Source organism: Manacus vitellinus, unplaced genomic scaffold (assembly GCF_001715985.3).
Source record: "Manacus vitellinus isolate BGI_N305 unplaced genomic scaffold, ASM171598v3 scaffold_15_pilon, whole genome shotgun sequence".
In the NCBI taxonomy this organism is placed as follows: domain Eukaryota; kingdom Metazoa; phylum Chordata; class Aves; order Passeriformes; family Pipridae; genus Manacus; species Manacus vitellinus.
In genome coordinates this window covers 11,012,065-11,038,895 of record NW_021939122.1, presented here as the reverse complement: position 1 = coordinate 11,038,895, position 26,831 = coordinate 11,012,065, and the positions used below count along the sequence as shown (strand labels likewise).

The following is a 26,831-nucleotide window of genomic DNA, read 5'->3' as shown; positions in this document are numbered from 1 at the left end:
TGGGATCTCAGCACCCACAGTCCTTAGCTGAGGTGACAAGTATTCCCTCCAGCCAGCCCCCTGCTTGGGAGGCTGCAAGGTCCCTGGGAGAGACCCCCAGCCATGCTTGGGTTTTCACCAGCAACAGCTGGCTGGGAATTCACTGGGAATAGTTCCAGAGCTGCCTGCAGCCCTGCTGGGGCACCTCTGGGTCACCAGCTCTGAAGCAAGAAGCTGGGAGGTATTTGGCTGCTGGTGGAAAGCATTTGTGACTCCATGGCTTGGGGAGCTCATAGGAGCTGGAATGGGTGGGAGGCAGGGACATGGCCAGGACAAAGGGTGCCTCAACACACATACCCTGATCAATGTAGGGGACACTTCTTGCCCATGTCACGGTGGGGCAGTCAGAACATGCCCCTTTCAGAGGATCTCTGCAAGGGTGAGCAGACACTAAGGCCCCAACAAACAGGTCCATCCTGCTCAGCTGGGGTCCAGGCAGGACTTGATGGTTTTTGGAAAAATGCCTCAGGCAGCCGACACCATTGCTGGGAGCATGATGCAGCTGTGGGACCAGCAAGACCTGGAATGCTCCCATCAAGCTGCCCTCTCCCCGGGTGGTGGTGGCCAGGGCCAGGAATCACTTGCCGGAGCAGCGCTCCCACTGATCCTCTCCGTTATGCAACAAATTATTCCACTCGCATTAATGACTTTGCGGCAAAGGGGGAAATGACATGAATGATTCCCGGTGCCTGGGAGTGACTCACTTCGTACGATGGAGGGGAGGCGAGCAGGGAGGGCGGGCTCCAGAGGAAATTTGTTTGGGTCAGCATGGGCAGCACAGGACTGGGGCTGGGCTCGGAAGATGTGACTTCTAGAAGCAGAATAAGGGGGAAAGAAAGAGGTACTTAAGGGCAGATTCCACCACCCAGGAGAGGGCTGAGATGTCTCCAAGGGATGCTGGCATCAGTCATAACCACAGCATATTATAGCAACCCTCCCTGTGCTGCCCAAGCCCCACACCCATTTGCCAACCTGTTCTGCGACCCCAAAACCTCCCACCAGCTGCTGCCCCTCCCTGCTCTGGGGTCACACAAGACCCCATGCAGGTACAACCAGAGCTGGGGGTGCTGTGCCCCACCACTCAACACCCCAACTCCAACATGCCCCTAGGAGTGCAGCAGGATGGGCTGGTGGGCAGCTGCCCACCATGGCCCTCAGGACAGCAGTGGGGGACAAAGGGAATCTGCCACATGTACTGCAGCACAGAGCCTGGCATCTGACCTGCTCTCTTCTCCATCACTTCTAGAGGCTTTGCTAAATCACACCATTAAAAATTAATGCGTATTCCCTCTTGGAATAAATCAAGAACTGTCAAGGGCCAACCCTGTCAGCCACCTCCTGGGGACACCAGAGACACATGGAGACACACTGGGGACTTCAACAACCCACTGCCAAGTAGCCCCAGGGGGACCCTTGCAGTGATGGAGGGCTGGGTGGATTATTGCCTTTAAACCCATTCAGGGGCTTTCTGTAAGCAATGCAATTTAAAAAAATTCAATCTAGGAAGAAGCGATTAACCAAAGGGGCCAGGAGCAATGGCTTGCCTGTCTAATCTCGTTAGTGAGCAGGCCAGCTCTCATTTCACCCCAACACAGCTGGATGGGCTGCAGAAACCGATGAAAGCAGCTGGATGGCTCTTCCCTGGCTCCCGACCCATGGCTGTGCAAGTTTTCCAGTGCCTCCCTGCATCCCACAGCTTCCCCAGCTGGGCCAAGGGAAAAAAAAAACAGAACCCCCTCTTCCCTGTGACTCAAATCCTGGCCGGACCATCACCAAGGCTCCATCCCTAAAAAGCACTTTTTTTGGTGTCCAAATGCATTGTTGGTGATGGGAAGAGGGCAGGTAAGGGAGCTGGAGCATCCCAGCTCTGCTGCTCAGGTCAGTGCCTGAAGCCAGGAGCAAGGTCCCACTTTCTGCCCCACAAAGGCTCAGTGACAGGGTCCTGTCAGTCTCTCACAGTAGTATCTTGCCAAGAAAACTTCCTCTGCTCCAGACGGTCTAGCCCCTTCCCTGCAGGAATGTCACTGCCATGGGACAGGACATGTCTCACAGGCACAGCATGACAGCCCAGGGATGGTCCTATCTTACCCAGTCAGTCCCTAAGCCTTTGCATCAGAGCTGTGGCAGCAGATTTGTAGCACCACCCCACCTGCTGAGTTAGTCTCTCCATCATTGTCCCCGATCTGCTCTGTGGAGAGGGGCCAGAGGTGAAGTCATCCATCTCCACTGCCATCCTGGCACCATCCCTCAGGGCTCTGAGTATCCCCTGTCTACCTACAGGCACCGCTGCTACTGCAGTGTGGTCCTTGACAGACCTCTCCACAGATGTCACAAGACAAAGCCACCTGCTTGTCCCAGGTACAGCCCAGGGCTCTCTAAGAGGAGTATGGATCAGGTTTGTCTACATGCAGGGGTATGCAGTATCCTTGCCTTGAGCAGGGCACAGCCTCCAAAACACTCAGTGCAGATGGAGCTGGTGCAGGAATCAGATGAGCACCAGTGCTTGGAGCTGGGGCACCTGCTTGTATGTCCTGCAGACCTCAGCATCCCCAGGCCCCCATGTCCCAAGGTGGAGTAAGCAGGAGCAGCACGGATGGGACACTGACCCTCTTGCCGCACCCAGAGTCCCCAGCAGCAATGCCAACACTGGCCCAGGGTTGGGAGGGGTGCCAGCTGCCTGAACAGGAGAGGACCCCAACCCAACAGGTTCAAAAGCAGAGTGCCTCCTGCCAAAATGGGGCTGGAATCACCTAGAACCAGAAGGAGCTGAGCCTTAGGGGCAGGAGAGGCATGTGAGGCGTGGACACATACATGCATGCCAACAGCACCCCTGCCCATAAGTTTCTGTAGGTGACTTGCCCTGTCTGGACCAGAGGGGAAACGTTCACGAAAGCCCAGATTCAGAAGCACTGAAGGTGTCACCCTCCTGCTGAAGGCAGCAATATCCTGCCCCCAGCTCCCCTCCCGCAGGGTTCCCTCTCCAAACAAGCTAATTACTCTCACTGCTCCCCGGGGACTGCACCACCCGTTTTCATTTGAAGCGGAAGACAAATTTACTTAAAAGCCAGAAGCAGCCGGAGCCATAGCAGCTTGGGGACCCCAATAAGAGCCTCCCACCCAGCACAGCCCAATGCCACATACCATTTGCAAAGCACTCAGTGGGGTATCGCTGGGAGTGGGGACATTCATCCTCCGTATCCTGCCACTCACCACTATGGCATGGTACCCACCCAGCCCCGGTATTCTGGCATGGATGGTGGGTTGAACAGGACCCCTAACCCACCCACATCCCCTGCCCCATGGAAAGGGGCTCCTCTCCCCCTTTGCTCCCAGGGAAGCCACTTGCAACAGCCCCAGAATTTCATTTGCTCAGCAATAACCACCCTCAGGGCTCTGCAACCTTAGTGAAGGCTTTGATTCTCTACCCCAAGCCAGAGCTCCTCACCATGGCATCAGCCCACCCAGTTCAGCCCCCCTGGCAAGGGACAGCAGGGAGATTTGTTTCACTAGAGGCTCATTCATCTGCGGCATGATTAAAGCCTAGGGCTGGGATCCATTCCGGCGGCAGGAGAGTGATTTGCCAGCAGATGGATTTATCATCTCCCAAGCACAGCAATTTGGCTTAAACAAAACCAAACCACTTCTCCTAATGAAAACATCACTAATGAGTAGAGCCAGAAAGCGAGGTGGGGGCAGCTCCACTAATGGGGTCTCTCCTGTCCTTCGGGACTGGGGTGACCCACTGATGTCCTGGTGGTGAGGAGTGCAGCTCAGCTCCAGCTGGGACATATAAACCCAATACAGTTCAGAGGGAAACAGAGTTTGCTCCAGAGACCAAACCTCCTCCTGTCTGGGCTCCCAAAGCTCTAGGGGCAACTGGTTCCAGCACAGCACACAGTACAAGAGCAGCACCACCGAGTCCGGGCACCTCCAGCCGCAACACGGCCAACGGTGGGGAAAAACTCTGCCTGTGATGAAAGAGCCCATGCATGGCCAGCCCCGTGCAGCAGGAGCTGTACCCCTTGGACAAAATTGCAACAGCCTGTGAATTATGCTTCAGCATCTGCAGAAATCAGTTGTATAACTGCCCCACCCAAACCCACAAACTTCTTGTCAATTAATCCCATGCCACCAATTCCCTGTGGACTCCGACCTGCCTTTGCTTGCAGGGATGCAGCAGTGGTTGCCAAAAACCTCAGCTCCAGCCTTTCCAACTGCAAAATCCAACCTGTCCATGGGCAGTGGTACCTAGCAGTATGACCCACACGCTCCTTGCCCCATGTGAGGTTTTTCCCTGGTACAGGTTTGGAGTAGCATCCCCTCCATCAGGGACCCCCAGGATCTCAGCCTCTGCTCAGGGAGGGCCACAACACCCTGTCAGAGGGGATTCATCAGCATCAAAGAGCTGCAGACAAGCCAGGACAGCAAAGAGGGAAGAGAAAGAGGGTACAGATGCCAGAAGACGGAAGACAGCAGACAGAGATGAGGAAGAGTTAGGCAACAGTCCCATCACCCCAGGAAGGTGCAGCAGTCAATGAGGGCAAGGTGCTTTGGCATGAAGAGGACCCATGGGAGCCCTCTGCCCTGGCACACGAGTGGAAGATCCTAACCCCACAGTACCCCACTCTGACAGAGGACTTCCTGGGAGCTTGGGGACCTGGTTTGAGGGTCAGCCCAGCTTCCAGCCCAGCCTCACCATCAGGCTGCAGGAGTAGAAGTGGCAAGTGGAAAGGGGGTCGTGTGGGGCAACAGCGGCAGTGCAGAGGAGGCAGATTAACAGGGCAGCAGGGGTATGGGCAACTCTCTCGGTTCCCATGGGCTGGAACCCCAGGGGAAGGACACCAGTGTGTGCCACCCCTCCTGGGGGCTGCTTCTAGGAGGAGAGGACAACCGATGCCTGACACTGAGCAGAGGGATGTAGGCAGCTGTCTCTGATAGACCCATGAGGGCAGGGCTGTGCAGCCAGCAGTGTTCCTGTGCTTCTCCAGGAAGCAACTGGGCAAGAGAAGGAGCTTTATTCTGGGCATAGGTGAAGTGGTCTTGGGCACAGTCCTCATTCCAGCCTCTCTCCCTGGGATCCACCCCAGCACACAGGCACACCGCACAACCTGCCATGCACACTTGAAGATGGGCTCCCGGCCAGCCCCTGCCTGCCTTATGCCCTTGCTCCCACCCAATGGCCTTGTCACTCCATCCTCCAGTTGCAGATCCCAGTGTTTCCCCCTACACACACTATTATTTGGGACAGGCTAGCACTGACACCTCCTCCACACCCTGGGAAATAAATTATCCCCCTCACAGATGGAAGTCCTACGCTATGGCAAGCTGGTGGAGATGTTCCCCCCACCCAGCTGATCACAGGCTGTGAGCAGCCACAATGGAGCTGCTGGGTTTGCCGGCAGCAGAACAAGTCCCTGGCGCAGCCCTAGATCTGCCCATCACCTGGGACCTGCCTGCGGCAGATGCGTTGCCAGGGCACGGCTCCCCGGCTTTATCCCGTGGCAGGGACCAGAACTCTACTCCCACTGTGCTTCCAACAACCTGACTGGCCCATCCTCCCTTTGGTGTGTCTGTGGGAGACAGCTCGGCCCCATCTCTCCTTTCTTACTGCCATGGGGAGAAACGCCTCTGAAACACTCTCCCTCCAGGTAGGGAGGAGAGCTCAGTCAGATGCTGTGTTGCCACTACACTGGTACCTAAGGCTTTCATCTCCCAGAGCGGGTTGCTAAAAAAGTGCTGAGAGGTGGGGAGTCCCCATCCATCAGCCGTGCTTCCAGAAACAGGAGGATCCCAAAGCTCTGCAGATGATCACTATAGCAATTGCTCAACCTTGCAAATGCTGCGGCTGCCTTTGAGGTGGAGCAAAGTGGTTGTTCAAGTCCCCACATCATGACAACAGAAGGGAGAAAGCAGGGGTGAGAAAGCAAGGGTGAAAAGAGATCCTGCTAACCCTTTTCTGGGAACCCAACAGCCCTGGAGGTGAATCCCTTATCTTTCTGAAAGGCAGTTAGGGGGTTTGCCCCAGCCCAAAGAGCCCAGGTATTGACCCCATGCTGACATATGCTGTCCCACTCACAGGACACAGCACGACTGGGATGAGCTTGTCTTGTGGGGTATGATGGGGTCCCAGGGCATCCACCCCTGCTCCCCATCTAAGGGTGGGGCAGCCTTGCTGTCCGCACATCCCTGCAGTGTCAGGCAGGAGCAAAACCCTTCTCCAAGCCCACTCACCTCTCACATAACCAGCATTTGGGGCCAGGGACGTGGTACCCATGCTTCTTGGGACAAAGCGGCACTGGACTCCCATTTCTTCTGCACGGAGGGCCATGGCCAGAGCAGTCCTGAGACACTGGCTCTGGGCTCTGCTTACACACTAATCACTTATGTCATTAGAGGCTGAAGGAATAATGTAATTTATGGATGGCTTTTATTTCTCACTAGCGTCATCTAAATATCCTAGAAATGGACCAGTTTAATTTCCTAGTGGCGTAACCTAAACATTTCTCTCCTTAATACCCAGGTGGGAGCCTAGTCACAGACTCAGCAGCCAGGCATGGCTGCTGCCTGCCTTTGCCCCACACCGCCACACCTGGGCCAGCACAGGCAAGGCCCTTTCTAGCTCAGCCCAGCGCAGCCAGCCCGTGTTCCCCTGGCACGGGAAGCAGTGCTGTTCTCCCTGCTGCTCACACACAGGCAGTTCTCATTCACTCGGGCCTCTCACACACACATCCACGTGCCCGCACAGCCGGGGCAGCTGGGCACTGCTGGAGATGCCACAGGGAGGGGGGCTGTCACTGCACCCTCATTGTCAACAGTTTTTTAAATTTAAAAATGAGTGTGCTGTTGGGTACAGTGTGGAGGGTTTCTCTCCTGAGTGTGGCTGGGGGTCCTGCTTCCCATTAGCCCCTCTCCTTCTTTTCGAAGCAAGTGTTGCAAACCCTACTACACACTGGGCATGCACAGATGGGAATCACATTGCCTTCACTCCTGTTTTTGGGCAGTGATGGGAGGGAGCAGGACTGACTGCTGTCCCTATGCACAGCAGCAATTGCTGGAACTGCTGTGGGGCTGTCACATCACCTGACACCAAATCATCTCTCGGTTAACAGCTCTTGTATGGAAGATGTTCTCTAGACCCAGACACACCCTGATGGATGGGGGTCTCCAAAGCTGCAGGAACACACCAAACTGCTTATACTTGTCCCCAAGCAGAGCTGTGCTACCAAACAGCAGGTGCCAGCAGGGACACTCCCATCTGCAGGGAGAGACTAAGCCCACACCGGCACTGCCAGTTTCAAGTCAGGGTTTCACTATGGCCCCATGGTTGTCCAGACTCCTCACTGCATCCGCAGGGTACCAGGAGAGCCTAGGCCAGACAGAAGGCAGGGGCTCAAGCTAGTAAACCCTCCCTCTCCTGCCTGTATCACTTCCACACTTTCTGTGAGAAAGATAACTTTCTCTCCACTGGGAAGAATGGCTCCAGCACATTCAGCCAATGCAGAGGAAATCAGTGCCACTGGGACCAGCTCCCTCTCCTCCCTGGTGTTACTGTAGGCTCTGCCCTGGCAGGTCATGACCTGACAGCAATGGCAAATGAGTGACATGCCCTGTCGGGGCCTGCTTCCCACTCCGGGAAATGGGGCAGATATTTCCAGCCTTGCTCCCCAGAGACTTCCCTGCAGCCCCATTCCTGTGGACAGGGGCTTGTGCAGTGGCACAGCTCCCCTCCACCCAGGCTCTTACTGCACAACTGGTTCAGAGGTAAGTCCAGGCATAAAAGGTCTCAGTCTCTCTGAGACTGGAATTTATTTTTAACTTTGATTTAATTTAAATCCATATGGACATTTAAAGTTACTGGAGAAACCAAAAGTTGTGTGTGGGTTCCAATTTCCTACACAGCTCAAAAATATCCTCTTTGAAGCACGTTTGGGCAGACAGTAAGCAGTGTTTTCCATGTGTGGGGCTGCTCCACCTATTCGAAATTCCAGAGCAAAGCCTGAAATTCACTCCAGACTGTGGCAGGAAAAGCATCACCAGGAGTCAGAGGAGCTGCCTGTGCACACATCACAGTGCCTGCGGAATGAGGGCACCCAACCCCACTGGTTATGGACAGGTTCAGCTCCATAATGGGTCCTGGGAGGCAGGTGGGAACTGCTGCCCCACTGCACAGCTGCTGCAACAGGGGCCCTGACGGGGGACAGGATTTGGCCTGATCCATGGAGAGCACATGGGGAAGGAGGGATGTTGCCAGCTCCAGCCCAGCTGCTTCACTATCGGACAGTGGGGGATAAAGTGTGATGGGTGGACAGATGTGGTGGGATGTGGGATGCCCAGCAACTCTCTGGGACAGAGGATAGAGGGGAATGCAATAGCATCACAGACAGGTCATCTTTGTCCTCCCCATCCTGCAGCCAACCCCATCCAGGGCTGGAATATCTCTGGAGATACTCTAGGGAAGACCAGGTGATGGGTGAGGACACCAGGCTCTGTGGTGCTGCTGGGGTTTTCTGAGCAGAGTGAGTTTCTCCAGTCTTGGGGAACCTACTGCCGGAGTGCTGCTGTGCCACCTCAGGGAGGGTGGCCCAAGACATGGCGGAGAGAGCCAAACGCCAGACACTGGTGTCCCGAGGGGCTTGGGAGTAACAGTGATACTGAGGGAGCGTGAGCTTGGGGGCAGCCAAAAGCGATCCAGGCACCCTACCCCCCGGCCGGGGCCTTTTCCTTGCCTCGGGACAACCGCTGACCGGCTGGGACCAACCCTACCGCCCCCGGAGCATCCCCCTGCGAGGCCGGGACTGTCACCCTGCTCCAGCGCGGGGTCGCGGCCATTCCCCTTCTCCCCGAGCAAGGCGTGAGGCGAAGCGGAGCGGGCAGGGACCGGGGCTCAGCGGGGCTGGAAGCAGGTGCCCGGGGCCGCCCCGCGCCGTGGTCCCAGTGGCTGCTGCACCTTCCCCGGCGGCGGCACTCACCCGTCAGCTGGTCGTAGGAGCCGTCCAGGTCGCGAGAGTCGGACAGGCTCTCCTTCCTGCCCTTGCTCCGCATCTTCCCGCCTCGCGCCCGAGCGCGGGGGGAACGGCCGAACGGGGCGCACGGGCTGCGCCGGCGGGCAGGGGCTGCCGCGGCCGCGCCGCCTCCCCCCGCCCCGCCGCCCGCGCCGCTCAGCGGGCCGCGGCAAGGGGCCGGCGGTGCGCGGAGCTCGGGCGGCGGCTACGGCAACGGCTTCGGCACCGGCAGCAAGGAGCGCGCAGCGCCCCGGTCCCGCCGCCGCCGGGGCTGGGCAACGGCCGCCCTCCCTCCCGTCCTTCCCCGCCTCCTCTCCGGAGCCGTCAGCCCCGGCACTGCCGCCTCGGGGAAATGAGGCACGGACGGGGGGCGGAGAGCGGGAGCGCTCCCGTGAGGAGGCAGGGAGAGCGCTGCTCCGGGCTGCACCGAGGTGCGGGCTCCGGCGGTTCGGGAGAGCCCCGGGACTCAGGGACCGCGCAGGGACAGAAAAGGAGACAGAGATGAAGAAGGCGTAGGGCAGGAGGGGCGCAGACCCCCACAGCCCACTGCGGGGGATTAAGGGACCCCTGAACCCTGTGTGCCGGTGTCCATGTACCACGGCTGCGCCCTGGGACCCACAGGAAGGGGAGATCCCAGTCCCACCCAGCTGCTGCATCCCTGCCTCGGGGGAGAAGATGAATGTAAAATCAGTCCGAGACGGAGGGAATGGGAAGGGGTCAAGAGATGCAGAAGAGGCTTGAGGAGGGCAGCCAAGTGCAGAAGCGGGTCCCACTGCCGCCCCCCACGCCGAGCACGGCTTTCCATGCAGGTTGGAGTCTTTAGCGGGATTTTACCCCCATCTCCTGCAGCCCCAGGGAAAGGGTGAAGCAGCAACACGCTTGAAGAGGCTTCCAGAGGCACTGTGCTGCCAAGAGAGGAGCTCACAGCCCACCGGTACATCTGGCACTGGGAACTTGATGTCCCGCTGCTGCCCCTGGTTATTTGTTGCCATCTGTGCAGGATGCCATCCCGGGGGATGCAGACTGTGCTGGAAGTCCCTACCATGGACAAAGCCAGGGGCTTTTGTTATGCCACTGCCCGAGCACTGACTGCACCATGACATTGGTCCTGGGCACATTTCAGCTGGGAGCTGCCCAGCTCCCAGCGCTTCCCAGCACTTCCTCCCTTCATTCTTTGATCCATGCAGAGAGACGGGGGGAACGGGAGCTGTGGGAGGAGGCAAAGCATCCCGTCCCGATCCCTGCGCCCAGCCCAGCCCACAGGAGCTGCAGGGCAGAAGGGAATCCGGAGCAGCAAGGAGGGAGGGCCATGCTCACGAGGCAGCGTGTTGTCAGCGTGCTTTGGTGTCAAGCCATGAAAGAAGCCGCCTTAGCAAGGCAGCGATGCTTAGCAACTGCCTGGATCTAAAAATAAGAGCCATTTAGCGAGGAAAACGCAGTGGAGAAATGCTTGGAGAACTAAACACATTCCCCCAGCCCTCCCTGTGGCCCGGCCATTGCACAGAGCCTGCATGCACTGACTGGCTGAAGAAAAACTCCTGGGATAGCTCTAGCGGTGCCTGCTCTGCTTAGCCTGACAAGCAAAGCTGGAGCCTGGCCAGCCCTCGATTCACCTGTGCTTCTGGGCTTGTCCATCCTGCTGCTCCTTGGCCTCCTTAACCTCCTTCCTTCAGCCTCTCCACCACATCCTCAGCCACATCGTGGTGGCTCTTGGGGACCAGAAGTGTCCCAGGGAAGTAGCGTGGGGGGCAAAGGGGGGGTGGGCTGTGTGATCCATGCCCAAGCTCATCCACCCTGTCTTCTGCTTTCTGCAGGTCCATCCTGCTGTGGACGTGGCAAGCCCAGCAGAGCTGCACGGGGAAGTTTTCACCTTCTGCCATCCCTGGTCCATTGGGAGGCAAACGTGGCTATTTTTATCCCAGCTAAGTGCTCCTGTTCCTGCAGGCAAGCAAAAGATGCTTTGCCAGGCTGGGGAGAGGGGGAAAGTTAGGCGGTTTGGCGGGTACCACAGGGTAGGATGGGGCAGCCCCAGGGCCAGGCTGACACAGACTTCCTCCCCACAGTGTAGAAAAAGGGGGACACAATTCACTTGCTCACTGGTTACGGCTCCTTTCCTTAGCAAACACGACAGCTGGGCATTCTGCCAGGATTCATAGCCTTTGAGCCTTTCTCTTCTTGGGAAAAACACAATATCCTCCCCTAAATGTTCCTCTGGGCACTGGAAGCTGGGGGTCTGCAGGATGCCAGCATAGGGGAAGCCCTTTCTGCTGCAGGAATGGGTCTGGTCTCTACCCTCCCGTCCAGACCCAGACAAGGGTCCTGCTGTGGGTGCACTGGGTGAAGAGACACCTTGGTAAATATGTCTGGCCAGGGATGGGCACGGCAACAAAGTCACCCCGGAGTGCTGAGCATCTTTTGCAGCACATCTCACTGTGACATGCAGCAGATACAAAAAGGCTGGGCCAGGCTGAGGAAAATCACCTAAGTAGCATCCAAGGCTTTAATCAAAGTGTGCCTTGCACAGTCCTGCTGCTGCTGGCCTCATCCACCACAAAAGCAATCAGCAGGTCCAGGGCGGGCAGGAGCCATCTGAAGGCAGGGCTGGTGGTCTGCACTGCTGCAGATGACACTGGATTAACTGTTTTCAGAGGATGAGAAGAGCTCTGCTGGCTCCCGAGAGCCCAGATCCCAGTTACAAGGGGTAACCAGGAGGGAGGGCCATGCCCTAGACGGCCAAGACACGGCACAGGCTCCACGGGCACAGCTAACCATGAAACCCACATTCTGACGCCCAGGGCAGGGAAGTGTGGAGGGCTGGCAGGTGGATGGATCCAGCCTGCTGGGACAGACAGGGGTCCTGTGGAAACACCCTGGCCTCAAACTCATCTCTGGGACAGCAGCAGAGAGACATGAGAGAAACAGGGCCATGTAAACCATCCCCAGAGCTTGGCATGGCCAGCAGTGGGGTGCAGTGGGGATGGAGAACAGGGAGACAGGTGGGAAATGCAAGGAGGGAGGCAAGGTAGGGGCACAAATGGTGCTGCCCCCTGAGGTGCACCCCAGGCTATCTGTCTCTCAGAGGCAGAGTGTCACCAGGACTGCCCATGCACCCTCATCATGATGGAATTCACCCATTTGCATCAGCTGGGGCATGAGGCATGTTTCCTCTGTCACCCTGTTCGCAGCAGTGCTTTGGTAAGGGACATCTGCATGGGATTAATGCTGCTCGCTGGGCAGCAGAGCTGCAGCCAAGAATGGCTCTGAGTCAGGGAGTGAGGGGCAGGGCAATTCTGTCCGGGGGCCTTGCTTGTCCTCAGCTAAGTGTGCGGCCAGTGCAGCCTTGTCACGAGTAACTGGGGAAGGGGACAGGTTTGGGGATGCTCCAGTGTTGTCTGGGGCACTGGATGCAGAGCCTGGCTGCAGGCAGAGCAGTGCCAGCCTGCCACCAGCCTCGTCCAGACCCAGGCTGGACTGAGCTGAGCCCACCCACAACCACCCCTCCTCCTCTCAAGGACACTCACCTGCAATTACGGGGCTGATCCCTTCAGCTCATCCATGCCTCCAGCTCCCTGTTGGGATTCCCTGGCTTTGGGGACACATGCCCCCACACACCCCGCAGAGCCCTGCTGAAAACTCCAGGCTCAACACAAAACCCAAGGCAGTCCCAAACTACTCCCGTCCACAGAAGCACGACCCTGGAGAGGAAGCAGGAGTGCTGGGGTCCGCACCCCACCGGGCTGGGGTACAGGAATGTAGGGACCTCTCCCCCAGGCCCTCTGCTCTTTGCAAATAGCCTGCTGCGGGTGTTATAGAGGGACAGGGAGAAGGAAAGACGTAATTTAACACTTCATTAGGTAACCACAAGGCATTGATCTGCCCTACCAGCCCGCACGTTCTCTAATTGCATATCTCCATTCTTATTAGTTCTATCGGAAAAGCAGAGAGCAGGACTCGGGAGTCTGATCCTATCTTTAGGAAATTTCAAACAGAGATGTAATTGCTGAGTGCTTTAAATCATGGTGCTTTATCCACTGTTAACAGTATTTTAAAGCCACGGTCATCAATAGCAGTCCTCGGGATGTGCTCTCAGCAGATGCCATTAATCCTATTTTGGCTGCGGTCACCTGGTGCCTCTGGGCTCAGATTTACACTCGGAGGCAAGGGACAGCTCTGCTTCCCCAGCAGAGAGAGCTCCCAGGCAGCTTCTGGGCTGGGACATGGGGCTCAGCACCCAGGCACTGGTTATAGGGGCAGAGGGCAGAAACAGGAGCCCCTTAAACCAGCTCCACCCCTTGCAAACATGCTAGCAAACAGCCACCTTAGATGGAGATGAGCAACTTGACACCAGGGGCTACTCCCCTGCCAGGGCCCACACAGCCCCCCCAGTCAGGAGCAGGGATATTCATGGCCACACAAGTGTCTAAGGAGGGCTCCAGGCAGGGCAGATAGCCTCACTCAGGAATAAACTACAATATTTACTACATCTGCAAAGGAAATGGATCTGGGTGGCATGAGACCAAGACAAGCCCCTTGGCCTCTGCAGAGAGACAAGTCTGGGGTCTCTGGTGTCCTGGGGACTGGGGGAGCAGCTACGGCAGAGCAGCAGGTCCTGGGGAGGTGATGCCTGAGGGAGACATCACCCAGGACATACACAGGGCAAAGCAGCTCCCATCTCCATTAACCCACCCTGCAGAGATAAAAGAGCAGATGGGACCCACTGTGAGATTCAGACCTCTGGGGAATTTCAGGTGCTGGAAATCTTGTGAGGCCAGAGGAGGAACAGATTATGCTGCAAGCTGCTGGGAGAGCCTTGCAAGCAGGAATGCTGCAGGAGGAAGGGAACCTCCTCTGTCAAATGCAAACCAGCAGGTGCGAGAAATCTGGCTGTGCAGGAGGGAGAAAAAACTTTGCATCGCACTCTGTATCCTCGAAAGCCAGTCACCTGCCTCTGCCAATGCCTCCAGCAAGGAGGGATTCCCCAGCACAGCCCCACTGCTGGGTGGGCAGTGTGGGACTCTGTGCCCACCCAGAATGTTTCTCTGCCACTTCTATATAACAGATGCAAAATCTGTGCGAAGAAAAACCTTGGTTTAGGGAGCTGAGACTGAATTGGAGCATTCCTCGGCTCAGGATGTACCTCTAGTCTCATGAGCCCTCTCAGCATTACAAAACATGTCATGTTTGTGTGCTCAGTGCCTGTGGGCTCAGCTCTAATTTAAAGAGGAACCAGATACTATTTCCAACCTTCACTTGTGCCATGCTGGATGCCACACCAGGGGCTCTTTCAGCATCTCAGGTCTGCTATGAAAACAGGTGTGCATCTCTGTCGTGAGCCCACATTGCGGACACACGTCCTGCTCTGCCAGGGCCCTGTGCCCAAGCTCACCTCCATGTGAGGGGATGTCCCTGCTGTGACTGTGGTCTCAGCACTCTGCTGCCCATCCCATTCCATTCCATCCTATCCCATCCCACCAGCCTGGCAATGGTCGCAGCAGAGGGGTCAAAAGCGGGGCATGGGGCCAGGGTGCCACAGATGGATTCTGCTGGAGCATCACTTGCTGTAGGGCTGGGAGAACCAGCAGATCGGAGCTGCTGAACAGCCACAGGTCATAAAAGCATCCTTGCCCCTGGACACCGCCAGGAGGGCCCAGGTTGAACTCTGGTGCAGGGGAGCTCCAGCTAATTAGTCATTAGTTGCTTCAGAGGGGAAACGAGCCAACCTAACCTCTGTATGCCTGTAGCAGTGACCTGTGGGCCTTGGGACACAGCCAGGCTGCACATCACTGAGAAATGACTGAGGGTTCATCTCCCACAGCAGAGCTGTAGAAGCAGCCCAGCACAGCGGGTGTCCACCTCCCCAGCCCCTTCCTGCCCCCACAGGACTCCTGGGAGCTCCCAGCCTCTGGCAGCAGCCTGGCAAGCCTCTGAGCTGCCCTGCAGTTAGCAGCAAGCCCGACTCATTTAATCTATTCAATTGGATTCAATTTCCAGCCACATGATTCAATTAGCCCTGGAGGGACAGCACAAGAGCAGAAGCTGCAGAGCATGGCCCAGCCTGTGCTCCAGCAGCTACCGAGCTGGGAAAGGGCAGCGCAGTGTGGAGTCACAGCAGCAGGACCTTGTACTTGTCCTGGCCCTCTGGGGTGTGCTGAGGTGATGGGGGCTGCAGGGAAACCCTCTTCTGTCCAGGAGAGGCAGGAGCTCATCTGGGCACAAGCTGGTCCTGAGTGATGTGTGAGCAGCTGCAGGGTAGAGTCTGGTGGAGTCCTGTCCTGAGCATTTACCTTTGCAGTCAGTCAAAACCCAGAGAGGTGACAGCCACTCTGGATCAGATCTGAGGTCTGCATCCCTGAGCACCTGGCAGGGTGGCCTAAAGAAGCTTCAGAAAGACAACAGGAGCATTCAGTGATGCTCCCCCGAGGGTGCTGCCTGTCAGATATATTTGGGATCACCCCTCTGCTTGATCAGTGTTGCACTGAGCTCAACCACACTGTACTCTGATGGGGGAGAACCAGGTCTCTGACCAGCAGAAGGACTCTCAGCAGCCCCAGGGCCCTCCAGGTCCCACAGACCTTGCAACAGCCCTTCTCCAGACTCCTGGTCTAGACTTCCATTCATCACTTACTTCTCTGTCTGCCCTCCTCCTGAAAGCATCAGCAAAGGCATTAGTAAGTTCCCACTAGGGGAAAAACACATCTTATCCCGGTCCCTTCGGATTTCTACCCCTCCCAAAGCTGGGCTTTACTTCTTTCCTTTCAGGTTACTGCAATAGCTCATCTCCCAAAAAAACCCATCACCTCCACGGGGACACACTCCCATCCAGCACAACCCTGCTAATCCCAACAAGTAACAGAGACCAACACCGGCATTGGTGCTGACACCAAGATGGAGAGCTGCTTTCCAGTGCCAAGAGCCAGCTGTAAATCTTACCACAGACTGCTGGCCACACACCAGTCCCAACACACATGATGGCACTTGTGACTTGGCAGGGATAATAGCAACTCCCCCTGCCTGCCCTGTACTGAGCTGGGAAAGACAGCAGCTCCACCCTGGGAGGGAAGTGTGGGGGAGCAAGTGGAGCACACTGGGGCTGATCCCCTGTGCAAGTGCTGTCTAGGCAATAGCTCTCTCCAGGAATTCTCCTGATACGGACCATGCAACAGTCTGGCAGGACCCCAGAGCAGGGAGCGTCCAATTCTTCAAACAGGGAGAGAAAAGCACCCCAACAGGCACCAGGACTCACACGGAGGGCAGCTCAGTCCTGCAGAGGTATGGTCCCTGTGCCATGAAAAGGAAGACAAAGAGGTTTGCAAACCAAACAGAGAAGGTGGGTGAAGTTGCACCCTACCCTCTGGCTGCTGTACACGATCATGGGTTTGGTACTACCTGCTCCTGGCACTCTCAAGGAGCAGACAAAACATCACATGAAGCTGACAGCCCATTCAGGGAAGACTCAGCTCCTGAGGAGCTGCCTCTCTCAAGTCTGCATGAAAAGTGGGACCTGTAAGAGCAAAGAAAGAAGAGCCAAAAATCACAGTAGCACTTACAAACCAATTTTTAGTAACTCCCTCCAAAATTTAGCTCAAATTCAATTCTTCTCTTCCAGAATTTGGTCATTATTTTGTAGAATATTTGTCTCCCTGCAGCAGCTGCCTAATTTAAAGGCTGTAATCTGATATCTCCCAACACTTCCCAAGCCTCAGACACAGATCTTCCAGAAACAGATTGAGTTATGAGTTAGATGTAACAAAATACACTCACCTGCTCAGATCAGTACAGGAAAGTTTGAGGCCATCAGCCACATCCTGATGCTGAACGTTAGAGTTAAATGACTCTCTGCTCAGCTCAAGCTGGCCTCAAAACACAAGTAGCAGCAGGGTGTTTAACAAAGCAGGCAAATGTGCAGCAGAATCTGTGAGCAGGAGTTTGCTGACACCAGCAGCAGAGAGCATCACACTGTGCACAAACAGGTCCCTGCATCCCTTGCTCACAGGCTCTCAGCCTGGCTCATGTTTTCCTTACTGGCAGCCCCAGGCACACATAAGAGGAACAGGGATGCTGACTACTGGCTGGTACCTGCAGCCAGGACCAAGGATGCAGCACAGCCGTGCAGCACCACAACCTCCCCCTGCACAGGCAGGAAGAGCCCAAAGGCAGGTGACAGCCCTGCTGCAGCCAGTGTGCCACCAAATGGTGACAGGGCCACCCCCACAACCACCCCACTCTCCCCCCTGGGAAGGACAAACATTGCACACTCTGGACAGTCAGGGCTCTGCTATTTATTGAGCTCTAGGTTTGTATGTACATCCATTTACAGTGCTTGGTTTGGTGACAGCATGGCAAGAGGATGTGTGTCACAGTCTTCCCCAGCTTAGAGACTTGGATGAGGGCTGAGCTCAGGAGCAGATCTCAGTCACAGCCTGGGCTTCTATAATCATCCCAACAAGGAAGTGTCCTGAGGGAGACAAGACTTTTAATAGCTGAGCCCAGACTGAGAAGCTAAAAATTCCAGAGGTTGCCGAGGCAAAAGCAGACTCATCCCAAACTCTCTCAAGCATCTGACTAGGCTCAGCCTAACTGGGATCAGAGAACAGGAGGCATGTAGACAGCTAGATGACTCAATGCTCCGACAGTCGCGATGCTGGGGCTGCACCTCCAGTCCCCTTGAGAAGGAACTCCCACCCTCAGAGGTGAGATCCCCCACACACAGACAGATAAGCATCATGTGCTGCAAACAACTGTTACTCATTTTTCACTGGAGAAGCTGCCTCCTCTACATGCCCTGGCCTGTTCCCAAGCAGTGATTTTATGGAGCCTGCTTGCTCTCCCAAGCAATGTCCCTCTGACACGTACACATTTCCACACACTCGCATGGCAGAAAGCAAATAAGTGTCTGGCTTAGCTGTTAAAAGCCAGACAATTCCCTGCTGAGGCATAGTATCTTCTGCTGAGAGAAGCCAGTGCTCCCAAGGAAAATATAGGGACTTCATAGGGTGTCATGCCCAGTGGGTGGCCAAGGACACAGCTTTCAGTTACCCATACTCATAGCAGGTAAAGATGAAACATTAACACAATTAACGCACATTAGTGTGAATAAGCCTTGCCTAAAAATGGTAGTAAATGAGCATGACATCCATATTACTCACACTAACCTACAAGGCTAAGAGCAGGACTAGGCACTTTTTAAAAAAAAACCTGTTTTCTAGAGGGAGAAAAAAAAAAGTGGATCTGGGACATAAATAACTTCTCTGCTTCAGTCCACCAAGTCAGGCCAGATCCTGACAGCACTGCCGGGAGCAGAAAACACACAAGCAAGGAACGGGTGTATGTGCTGTGTATTCCTGAGCTAGAAGCCTGACACAGCACTCTAAACAGGCTCTGCCAGGCCTAAGCACCTCTGAAACACCGGTTCTGGAGCAGAAAGGTCTGGTGTGCCCCACAGGATCATCCCAGCGCTCTTCCTTAGGAAGTCCTCAGCAGACTGTGGCTGTAAGTCGCTTGGTGAAGACAGGAGGGCAAGTGAGAAAGCGAAGTTACTACTTCTCCAGCTGCATTTTAACTGTGTGCTACACACAAGGGAAATAATGGGGACTTCTTCGGTCATGAAGGTCACCAGGTACCTGCAAACATGTGCAAGGCAGACGTTCCTGTGAGGGAGAGGAGGATTGTCGCAATGCGGTCTCTGATGGGCAATAAGGTGAGTGGGGAGAAGGAGTCAGCCTGTCCTCTGCCCCATGAAAACCAAGTATCTAAAAATGTCCCTCAACCTTGGAAACAGCAGATGAGCTGGGACTACTGGAAGCAACAGTGACCCCACGCAGAGCTAGTTCCAGTAACAAAGTGCTCTGTTTGATGACCCATGTTCTTGCATATTGGCTCAGCCTGGACCGTGTAAGCCAACAGCCTTGGAGGCAAACTTTCTCCTGTTCCAGTAATCCGATGGCTTGGTTGAAGTGAAGGGCCTGCTCCTTGGGGAAATTTTTATACTCCAAAGCCATTGCCAGTGGGATGGCAGCGGATTTGACTTACATTACAGGAGGGCAGTTGATTATATCATTACAGTTGATTCCATACAGGCTGATGGAAAAGAACAGCCCACACCTGGGATCAGAGAGCTTTCCCCATAGAGCAGGTGAGCGATCTCAACCCAGAACAGTTTCACACAGCTAGGCTGGTTTTATTATTTTGGTTGTGAGCTCTCCCCAGCTCTTCCAGTGCATCTTCCCTGAGCCTGTGGAGGGAATCTCCCATTGCTATGTCACAGGAATGGCTCCCCACTCCCATGTCACCTTAAAAAATTGCTTCCTCCTCAACATGCCAATCACCACTCCTCAGCCCAAGTTCTGTTGAAACACATTCCATTGGGATCAAACACACAGCAGCAAGGCTTTCTCCTAAAAGAAACACAATCCCTTCTGCAGGCGGAAGGCAGGGGGTGACTGGCTGCAGAGCTGTAGTGTCCCTGCCCACACAGGCCCATCTCTGCCTGGCGCAGCAGCAGCGTCCCCGCCTCAGGAGATTGTAGAGAATTCCTTCAGCAGCAGTTCCTGGCTCAGCGTGTTGAAAGCAAGGTTCTTCCTCACATTGATGCTGATGGACCGAACCTGACAGAAACAAAACAAGATGTTTTAGCCAAGGGACTCCTCCTGGCTCCTCATGAGCCTGGCAGTTTTGATACCAGTGACCTCCATGCTCAGCATGAAACTGTTCTGCACAGTTACAGCTCCACAGAACTTGCTGCAGTAAGCTCTCGCTGAGACTCCAGGTTAGCAAGAAAACACTGAGATTCAGCAGTTTCCTGGAATAATAGGAATGTCTACAGTGACATCCCAGAAAGAAGAGTAAATTCCCAGTGAGACAGGGGTGGGAGAGGATGCTCTGTTTGGATGCATGAGCTATGATGTGTTTCCTGGTCTGGGGCAGAGATGAGGAAAGTAAGCATTTCCACGTTGCAGCTGGAAGATCATATTGGTAATAGTGCCCACTGGAGTGCCAGCCAGCATTTTCCTGGATTAATGCAGTGCCATGGCCTCTTTCCTGCTCCAGAACCCAGAGCCAAAGATACAGACTCAAGGAAAGTTCAGAGGCCATGCCACTAAGCTGAATACACAGATTATCACCCAAGCTGGCAGAAAACCCTGAGTTCAGAGCCAGCTGTGTGTACTCTGAGTGAGTGCCTTACACTTGCAGCTGGCTCACTGACTGTCTCTGAAGAAGAGACACCTTTATCCCTCAATAACACCCAGACTTCTGGTCACCCACAGAGCACAAAGAAGAGCTGGGCAGCCCTGTTGCACAGCCACTTCCCTTCCCCCTTCGTGCCTGCAGACTTGTTGGCCGAGCACACAGGCCCCAGACTGGGCTCAGTCTCAGCTGCACTTGGCAACGAGAAAACAAAGTCAAACATCATCTGTGTCAGCGACTCTGCAGCAGTGACAGAAAACAAAACTGACACAAGCTCATCCAAACAACGGGATTACAGTTCCCAGAGACTCGGAGCCTGTGATAATAAGGTTGTTGCTGACCTGGTTAGCGTTTTGTGCTTTTTAAAGGCACTGGGGGAAGAATTATAGAGAAGCAGAATGAGGAATTCAACACTGGGGACAGAAAACCACATAAATATACATATATATACACACACACACACACAGAAATATATATATACTGTTGAGGGTCCCACTTGCTGCCCTGGTGAGAAAAAAAGAAGGGAAGGGCAGAAAGCTCCCCAAAAGGCAAACATGTAAGACAGGGAAGGAAATCAAAACATGGAAGGTTAACAGGAAAAGCTATAAAATGAATGCCAGTGAGCCCCATTGCATAGATCCTAACAACCTGAGCATGCTAGCAAAGATGTCTATGCTTAAAGACAGAGTATTTAAGTTTCATGACATCTGCAGAAGCCACAAACTCTCCTTCATCAGGATGCTTGGCACAGACCCCATGTGTTCCTTGGAGCACCCCCTTCTCATCTCTCTTCTCTAGGTGCCTTTTGACTTACTCCATCCTGAAACAGTTTAGAATCATGTCTTTCAAGATTACCACAGGTTACAGCCTATGTTAACCATTGCAAGTGGTCTCCAGAACACTGTTTTGCACTGGGCTGTCTTGCTGCCAGGAGACAGGAGTCTCACTGACAGGATTTGGTCCCAGTCCTACCAAGTGCTCCCACCTCAGGGATTCAGTCAGTTCTCACCAGAGGGAAAGAACATGGCTAACCAGATTCACAGAGTCCTCTGCCCTGGGGATCATGACTGCCTGCAGAAAAAGGGTAGGTGCTACATGTAGTGCAAGCCTTATTCTGACCAGAAGCATTTCTATGGGTCCCAGCAACATAAAGAACAAGCAGGAATGTGACCCTGGCCTCAGGAACTGCTGCCAGGGGCAGGTACCAGCAGCAGAAGATTCCCAGCTTGTATACACATCAACTTCTCCAAGAAGGATGTGTCTCTGCAAGCCCAGGAAGGGAGGCTGGAGTGGCACGATGAGAACACAGGGCTTAGCAGAAATTGTAGCTATGGAGTGGAGCACAAGAAATTAATTAGCCTGATTAGTTTGCAAAGAGAAGGAGGAATAGAGCAAACACTCTCCAATATGTAAAATGAGGTCAGAAAGAGAACAGTGAGTAATATTTATCTGGCTCCCCGGGGATGGGGCAAGAAATACTTAGCCTAATTTAAGACAAAGAAGATTTACACAGGAAAAGAGGAAATACTTCCAAACCTATAGTTTGTGAAGGAGTGGAATAGCTCACCTGTGGCTACTGTGAAGCTGTTCTCACTTAAAGACAGCTTTGGGTTTCAAGAGGAGTTTTAGACACAGACTTTGGTCAAGAGCATTCTAGCTGGACTTAGATCTGCTTTTACACAAGTTGGGAAGAAAAGTGGCCATGATAACAACACACAAGACCAATGTTTCTACAAATCTCTGTCCAGCATTTCTTCTGCTGTGAGAAATCAGGCAGCCCTGAGCCAACCCACTTAAATGGTAAGAATAGCTCAGATCAGAGTTAAAACAAGTTATCTCCACCACCAGGACTCAGCACAGGGAGCCAGAGCTCATTTCCCTTTTGGGGTTGGAAGACCAGACAGTGACACAGGGAGATATCAGCCTGTAACAAGGATAAACTTTAGAAGCTTCCTGTAGTCTAGCTGAGCTGTTTCATTCACGAGGCTACACTCCAGGACTCCTCCTAGCCCACTGGTGCAGCAGGCAGTCCAAGCCTGGCTGCCAGACTGGAAGCTACCAGATCTCTCCAGGGTAACTTACACAAGTGCCCCAAAACCACAGAAAGTAAGGTCAGAGCTTTAACATTCATTCTGCAGGGAAGTAAAAGCAGATTACATGTCCTCTCTTGCCTCTGTATGGAGTACTAGGGCCAGAAGAGCTTTTAAAATTGTTTTCCCCCTATTAGCCCACAACCTTTGAAGAAATGGGAAATGCATGAACTGCTGACATCATCTGGAAGATGACGAGGGAATGAAGGAATGGATGAAGCGATGGCATTAACCATGTGAGGAAAACAGGATTCAGTTCTAGTTTTGTGTCATTATAGCTGGATGTGTGCAAAGCTGCACAGACACTCCTACTTTGCAGCAAGTCACATCAATTAAACCTGTTTCTAATCAACAAGCAGCTCTTAAGATATTTGTACAATGGGAGGAAGGTTTACACTGACTGCTACATCTAATTAAAAGTCAAATTAATGTAATTTCCTCAGCAGAAATCAATCCCTAATCAGACTATACTGAAGTGACAATGAGACTCTACTGAAATCTATCCAACTGCAAAGACAGGGAACTGCAAAGACAGGGAAAGATGCTGAATCTCTTTCCACACATTTCTTCAGCTGCAATGCAAGGGTCCAAAGGCTCACATCCAAACCATTCATTTTATCAAAGCATCACAGACCTCAAATGACATCCCTGAGGCTTCAAAGGAAAAGATATAAAAAGTGTTAGAAAACTTCCTAACTTCCTTCCTTTAGCCCCTCAAAGGCAGCACAACAGGCCATAAAACCCAGTTGATAAAACAATCTGCACATCACCTTCCACCACAATGTGGCTGCAGTATCGCAGCCTTTGAGAGCTTCTTTGTAAAGGGAATGGGAGAAGAAAGCAGATTTTTCTTTGGGATTAGCAAGAAAGCAGCACTGAGGCAAAGCCAGAGAAGCGAAGCAGTGCATTAGCAAAGCAGGTCAAAGGAGTGAGAGCAAGATTTCCAAGCATAAAGGAGCCCAGAGAATGGCATGGGGAAGCTTCTGCTCACTCACTTAATGGGAGCACAGAGAGATGAAAAGGCGGCTGAAAAGAAAAATGACTCCTGCATGTCATTCCCCACCCAAGAACGGTTTGCTTTAATGCAATCACATAGATAGTGATAAGAAAACCAGGTAGGATCTGGAAAGAATTATTTGCAAATAGATTCTGTTCAGGAAGACCTGATGGGACAAGTATGACCTTGGAAACCATAATGGAAATCTTTAGTTCACTATCAGCCCTGTTTATTTAGCACAGTCCACAAAGAGAACTGCAGCAACTTCCCTCTACCCCCTCCATGAAATCTCTCAAACCTCAGTAGTTAAACACAAAGCATTGCATAGCAGGGCATTATCCAACATCAGACCAGCTACAGAAGCCAAGGTAAAGACTCCAAAGCTTCACAAAAAGGAAGCAAAGTACCTGGTTTGAAGAGGCTATGGGGAGGACATGGCAAATTAGGACCTTTCTGATGAGTTATTTGAACAATTAATAAAGCAATCAGTTACTGTGCACCTAGAGAAAAACAGAGCAAGAAGGCCAGCTGGGTTTGCTGAAGACAAATCATAACATATCAGGTTGATTTCCCGCTGTGTTGAGGGAATGGCTTAATGGAATGCAGGGGATTTTCTGTAGCTGTGAGTAAAGAACGTTTAATAGGGTCCCAATTCTCAGGGCATCTAGAGATGTGGATTAAACAGATTCACAACTGGGTCAAATCAGCACATTTATACAGTAATTATTCAGGCTTTAATATGCTCTTGAGGAGATGGTCCCAGGGGTACCTGGACGGGCAATTTCAGAAGGGAGTTGACAGGCTGGTTACGCTAAACCTATTCTTAAATGATACAAAATTGGGATTTCGAGAAAAAAAATCAGTCTAGGAACAAAATAATTTTAGCTGAAGTGTTTTGTGGCTGTGATGATCATAGGACTGAGAATGTCATTTTAATCAATTGGCATGATCAGCCTGAGCTTCTGCCAGGCCAAGTGGAAAGTGGGGCATGCAGGAAGCAGAGCAGTCATGTGGCCAAGAGGCTGGGGAAGGAGATGCTGGCTGAGGATGGGAGCCCTTGGGACAGAACAGATGACAACAGAAACAGGAATGTGCCTTATTTCCACAGTACAGTAATAGAGGAAGCCTGTGTCACAATAAGGCTATGGCCAAATTTCTTTGCATGTGTTCCAGAAAAGGTATTAAACAGCAAGCTAGAGAGACAAAAACAGGCACAAAAGAACACAGAAGAATGGCATGGAAGTGATTGCAAGTGGTTTTGCCCATATACTATCCAATGTCTGGAATGGCCCCAAAAGCATTCCATACAAGGAAACAAAACCAATTCAGGTGCTTGCTCTGGAGCAGAGTAGACAGAGGGATGCACAACATTCCCAAACTAATGCAGACTCGTGATGGAGTGGGCAGGCATCAATTACTCATGAATCAGGAAGGACAGAACTGGGAGAGAGAATCAGCTCTCAAACTGGTGGAGAAAGCTGCCACAGTTAGAGATCTCTCCCTTCGCTGAAGCTGTAATGATTCCAGAGTGAGGAAAAACAGGCTCCCCTCAGATACCAGACATTACAAAAACTTTGCCTCCCTGCTGATGTGGCTCTTGGACAAGAAAAGTTGCATCAGGGCTCTCCGGAGCAGGGGAAGCAAGCCAGCTTGCTGAAGAATATAACTACAAACCCAAATTATTTGGACTCAGTTTTGTCTTTGCTCTATTACTTTTGTGGGATTTCCTACCATCAGTGTTCTCCTCTTGCAAGAAGGAGACATTTTTAGGGAATGCCTTCACTATCTTTGCTTGGGAACCCTATTTTGTGAGTGATGGAGGAAAGCAACGAGCAGGAACATGTTTCACCAGCATCACATACTCTGCTCAGTCCCATACTTTGTGCTCCTCTTAACAACAGCAAAAAAGCGAAGTTGCTCTGCGTGATAAACCCAAAGTGGGAGCAGTCAGCTTCTCCCCATGCAAATTTACCACTACAAAACACAGAGGATTGCCATGGCAAAAGGGACAGACACTGACCAACCAGTGCTGGCCTAAGCAGCCTGGAGGTTCCTCTTCAGCCACACAGGGAGCTCCAGGAAGCTCTCAGATCTGCCGAGACACGCAGTGTCTGCCCAGATCCCACTCCTGCCCTGTCTTTTGAGGCAGCCCAATGAAGTGACAAGGTTGCTCAGCTATACCCCAAATGCCACTGCCCAGGCCATAAGCAAAGGGTCTGAAAGAAGGCTGTTGATTCTGCAGAGTCAAGTCAGCTTACCAGCTCTTTGAAGAAGGCAGCCTCTTTATGCTGCTCTGAGTAGCGCTCATACTGGTCCAGTCCGTCCTGCAGTTTCAGGGTCAGCGTGTCGTAGTTGGACCGCACCACTTCCAAAACCTGCCAAAGACAGCCGAATACAACAGAAGAGTCAACATCCACAGATACCTCACCACAGGAGGAGCAAGGCTGACACAGATCACAGCTCTGGCACCTATGTTGTTTTTGCACCATAGATGGCTTTAACATTTGGCTCGTAACTGACAACACAAAGATGAGCACTGAATGTTTCCTAATGCCAGTAAGGAAGAGTCCTCAAATTTATGGAATTTCTTCATTCATGAGAATAGTGCATGGAGCCTATATGTATGACAGCAGCAGTTTTCTGTCACCAGAAGTAGACATGATCTCAGTAAATTATGCAGCTAATTACCCCGTTAACACACAAATACAACACAGTAGGCACTATACACACACGGGTTCGCCTGACCCCATGGTCCTTCCAGGGCTAGTTTTGCCAGCACAACTCCCTCCTGGCTTGGGAATCACCATTCACCACCTGCTAAACTATCAGCTTCTACAGTTGCTCAGGTCAGCTTCCATACAGAACACTGCACTTCTTTCCTGATGGGAACAAGCTTCTGATAGGCACTAAGAGAAGACCAACCCTGGTACGGACTCTGGTTTAAGAAAGAGATGAAGACACAAATCCAGGTCTTCCTGCCCAGGAGATACTTTACTACCTGCCTTCACTGCAACAAAAGCACTATAGTTTTTATTACTGCCCTACTCTGCTCCCAGCACCAGGCTATACTTGCAAATTCATAGCTACACATCTCTGTCCTATTGAACTATTCATTTTCCTAGCTAGGGAACACCAAGAGGGACTCCCACAATGATTTTTAGCTTCAAAGCATTGCATGGACTAACATATTCCTCAAAGCATTTGTGAGATGGTTAGTAACAATAATGTTCCTAGAAGGAACCATAGAGCTCAGCACTCCTGGGCAAACATGCTTGAAACAATTTTCTTAAAGACATGAACTTCTTTCTAGGTTGTTACTATTTGCTCTGAGAGCTAAACAGAATATCAGCATCTGAGGCTTGCACTACAGCAGCCCCCACTTATGACAAGGCTCAGCCAGCAGGACACGTATGATAAGGTGCAAAGGAAAAGGACTCTGCTCCAAGGCATCACAACTCAGAATAGATCCTAAGAAGAGCATTGCAGAGGATTTAAGACAACAGTGACCAGAACAATGAA

The 26,831-nt window shown here is 52.9% G+C and overlaps 2 protein-coding genes across 3 annotated transcripts in view; both read right to left on the bottom strand.

Annotated features, from left to right (window-relative positions):
- Positions 1 to 9,110, bottom strand: part of KCNIP2 (potassium voltage-gated channel interacting protein 2) — a 44,415-nt gene extending 35,305 nt beyond the window's left edge. Inside the window, exon 1 of the mRNA XM_018069239.3 lies at positions 9,009 to 9,110. Within this exon, the coding sequence (XP_017924728.1) occupies positions 9,009 to 9,081 (73 nt within the window). The 5' untranslated portion in view covers positions 9,082 to 9,110. The remainder of the gene's footprint in view (positions 1 to 9,008) is intronic.
- Positions 9,111 to 17,300: 8,190 nt separating this feature from the next.
- ARMH3 (armadillo like helical domain containing 3) overlaps positions 17,301 to 26,831 on the bottom strand; it is a 126,520-nt gene continuing 116,989 nt past the window's right edge. For both annotated transcript variants that reach the window (XM_018069237.1, XM_018069238.2), the window contains exons 25-26: positions 25,571 to 25,687; positions 17,301 to 19,645 (exon numbers count right to left, since the gene is read on the bottom strand). In XM_018069237.1, coding sequence (XP_017924726.1) covers positions 19,553 to 19,645; positions 25,571 to 25,687 — 210 coding nt within the window. In that variant the 3' untranslated portion in view covers positions 17,301 to 19,552. The remainder of the gene's footprint in view (positions 19,646 to 25,570; positions 25,688 to 26,831) is intronic.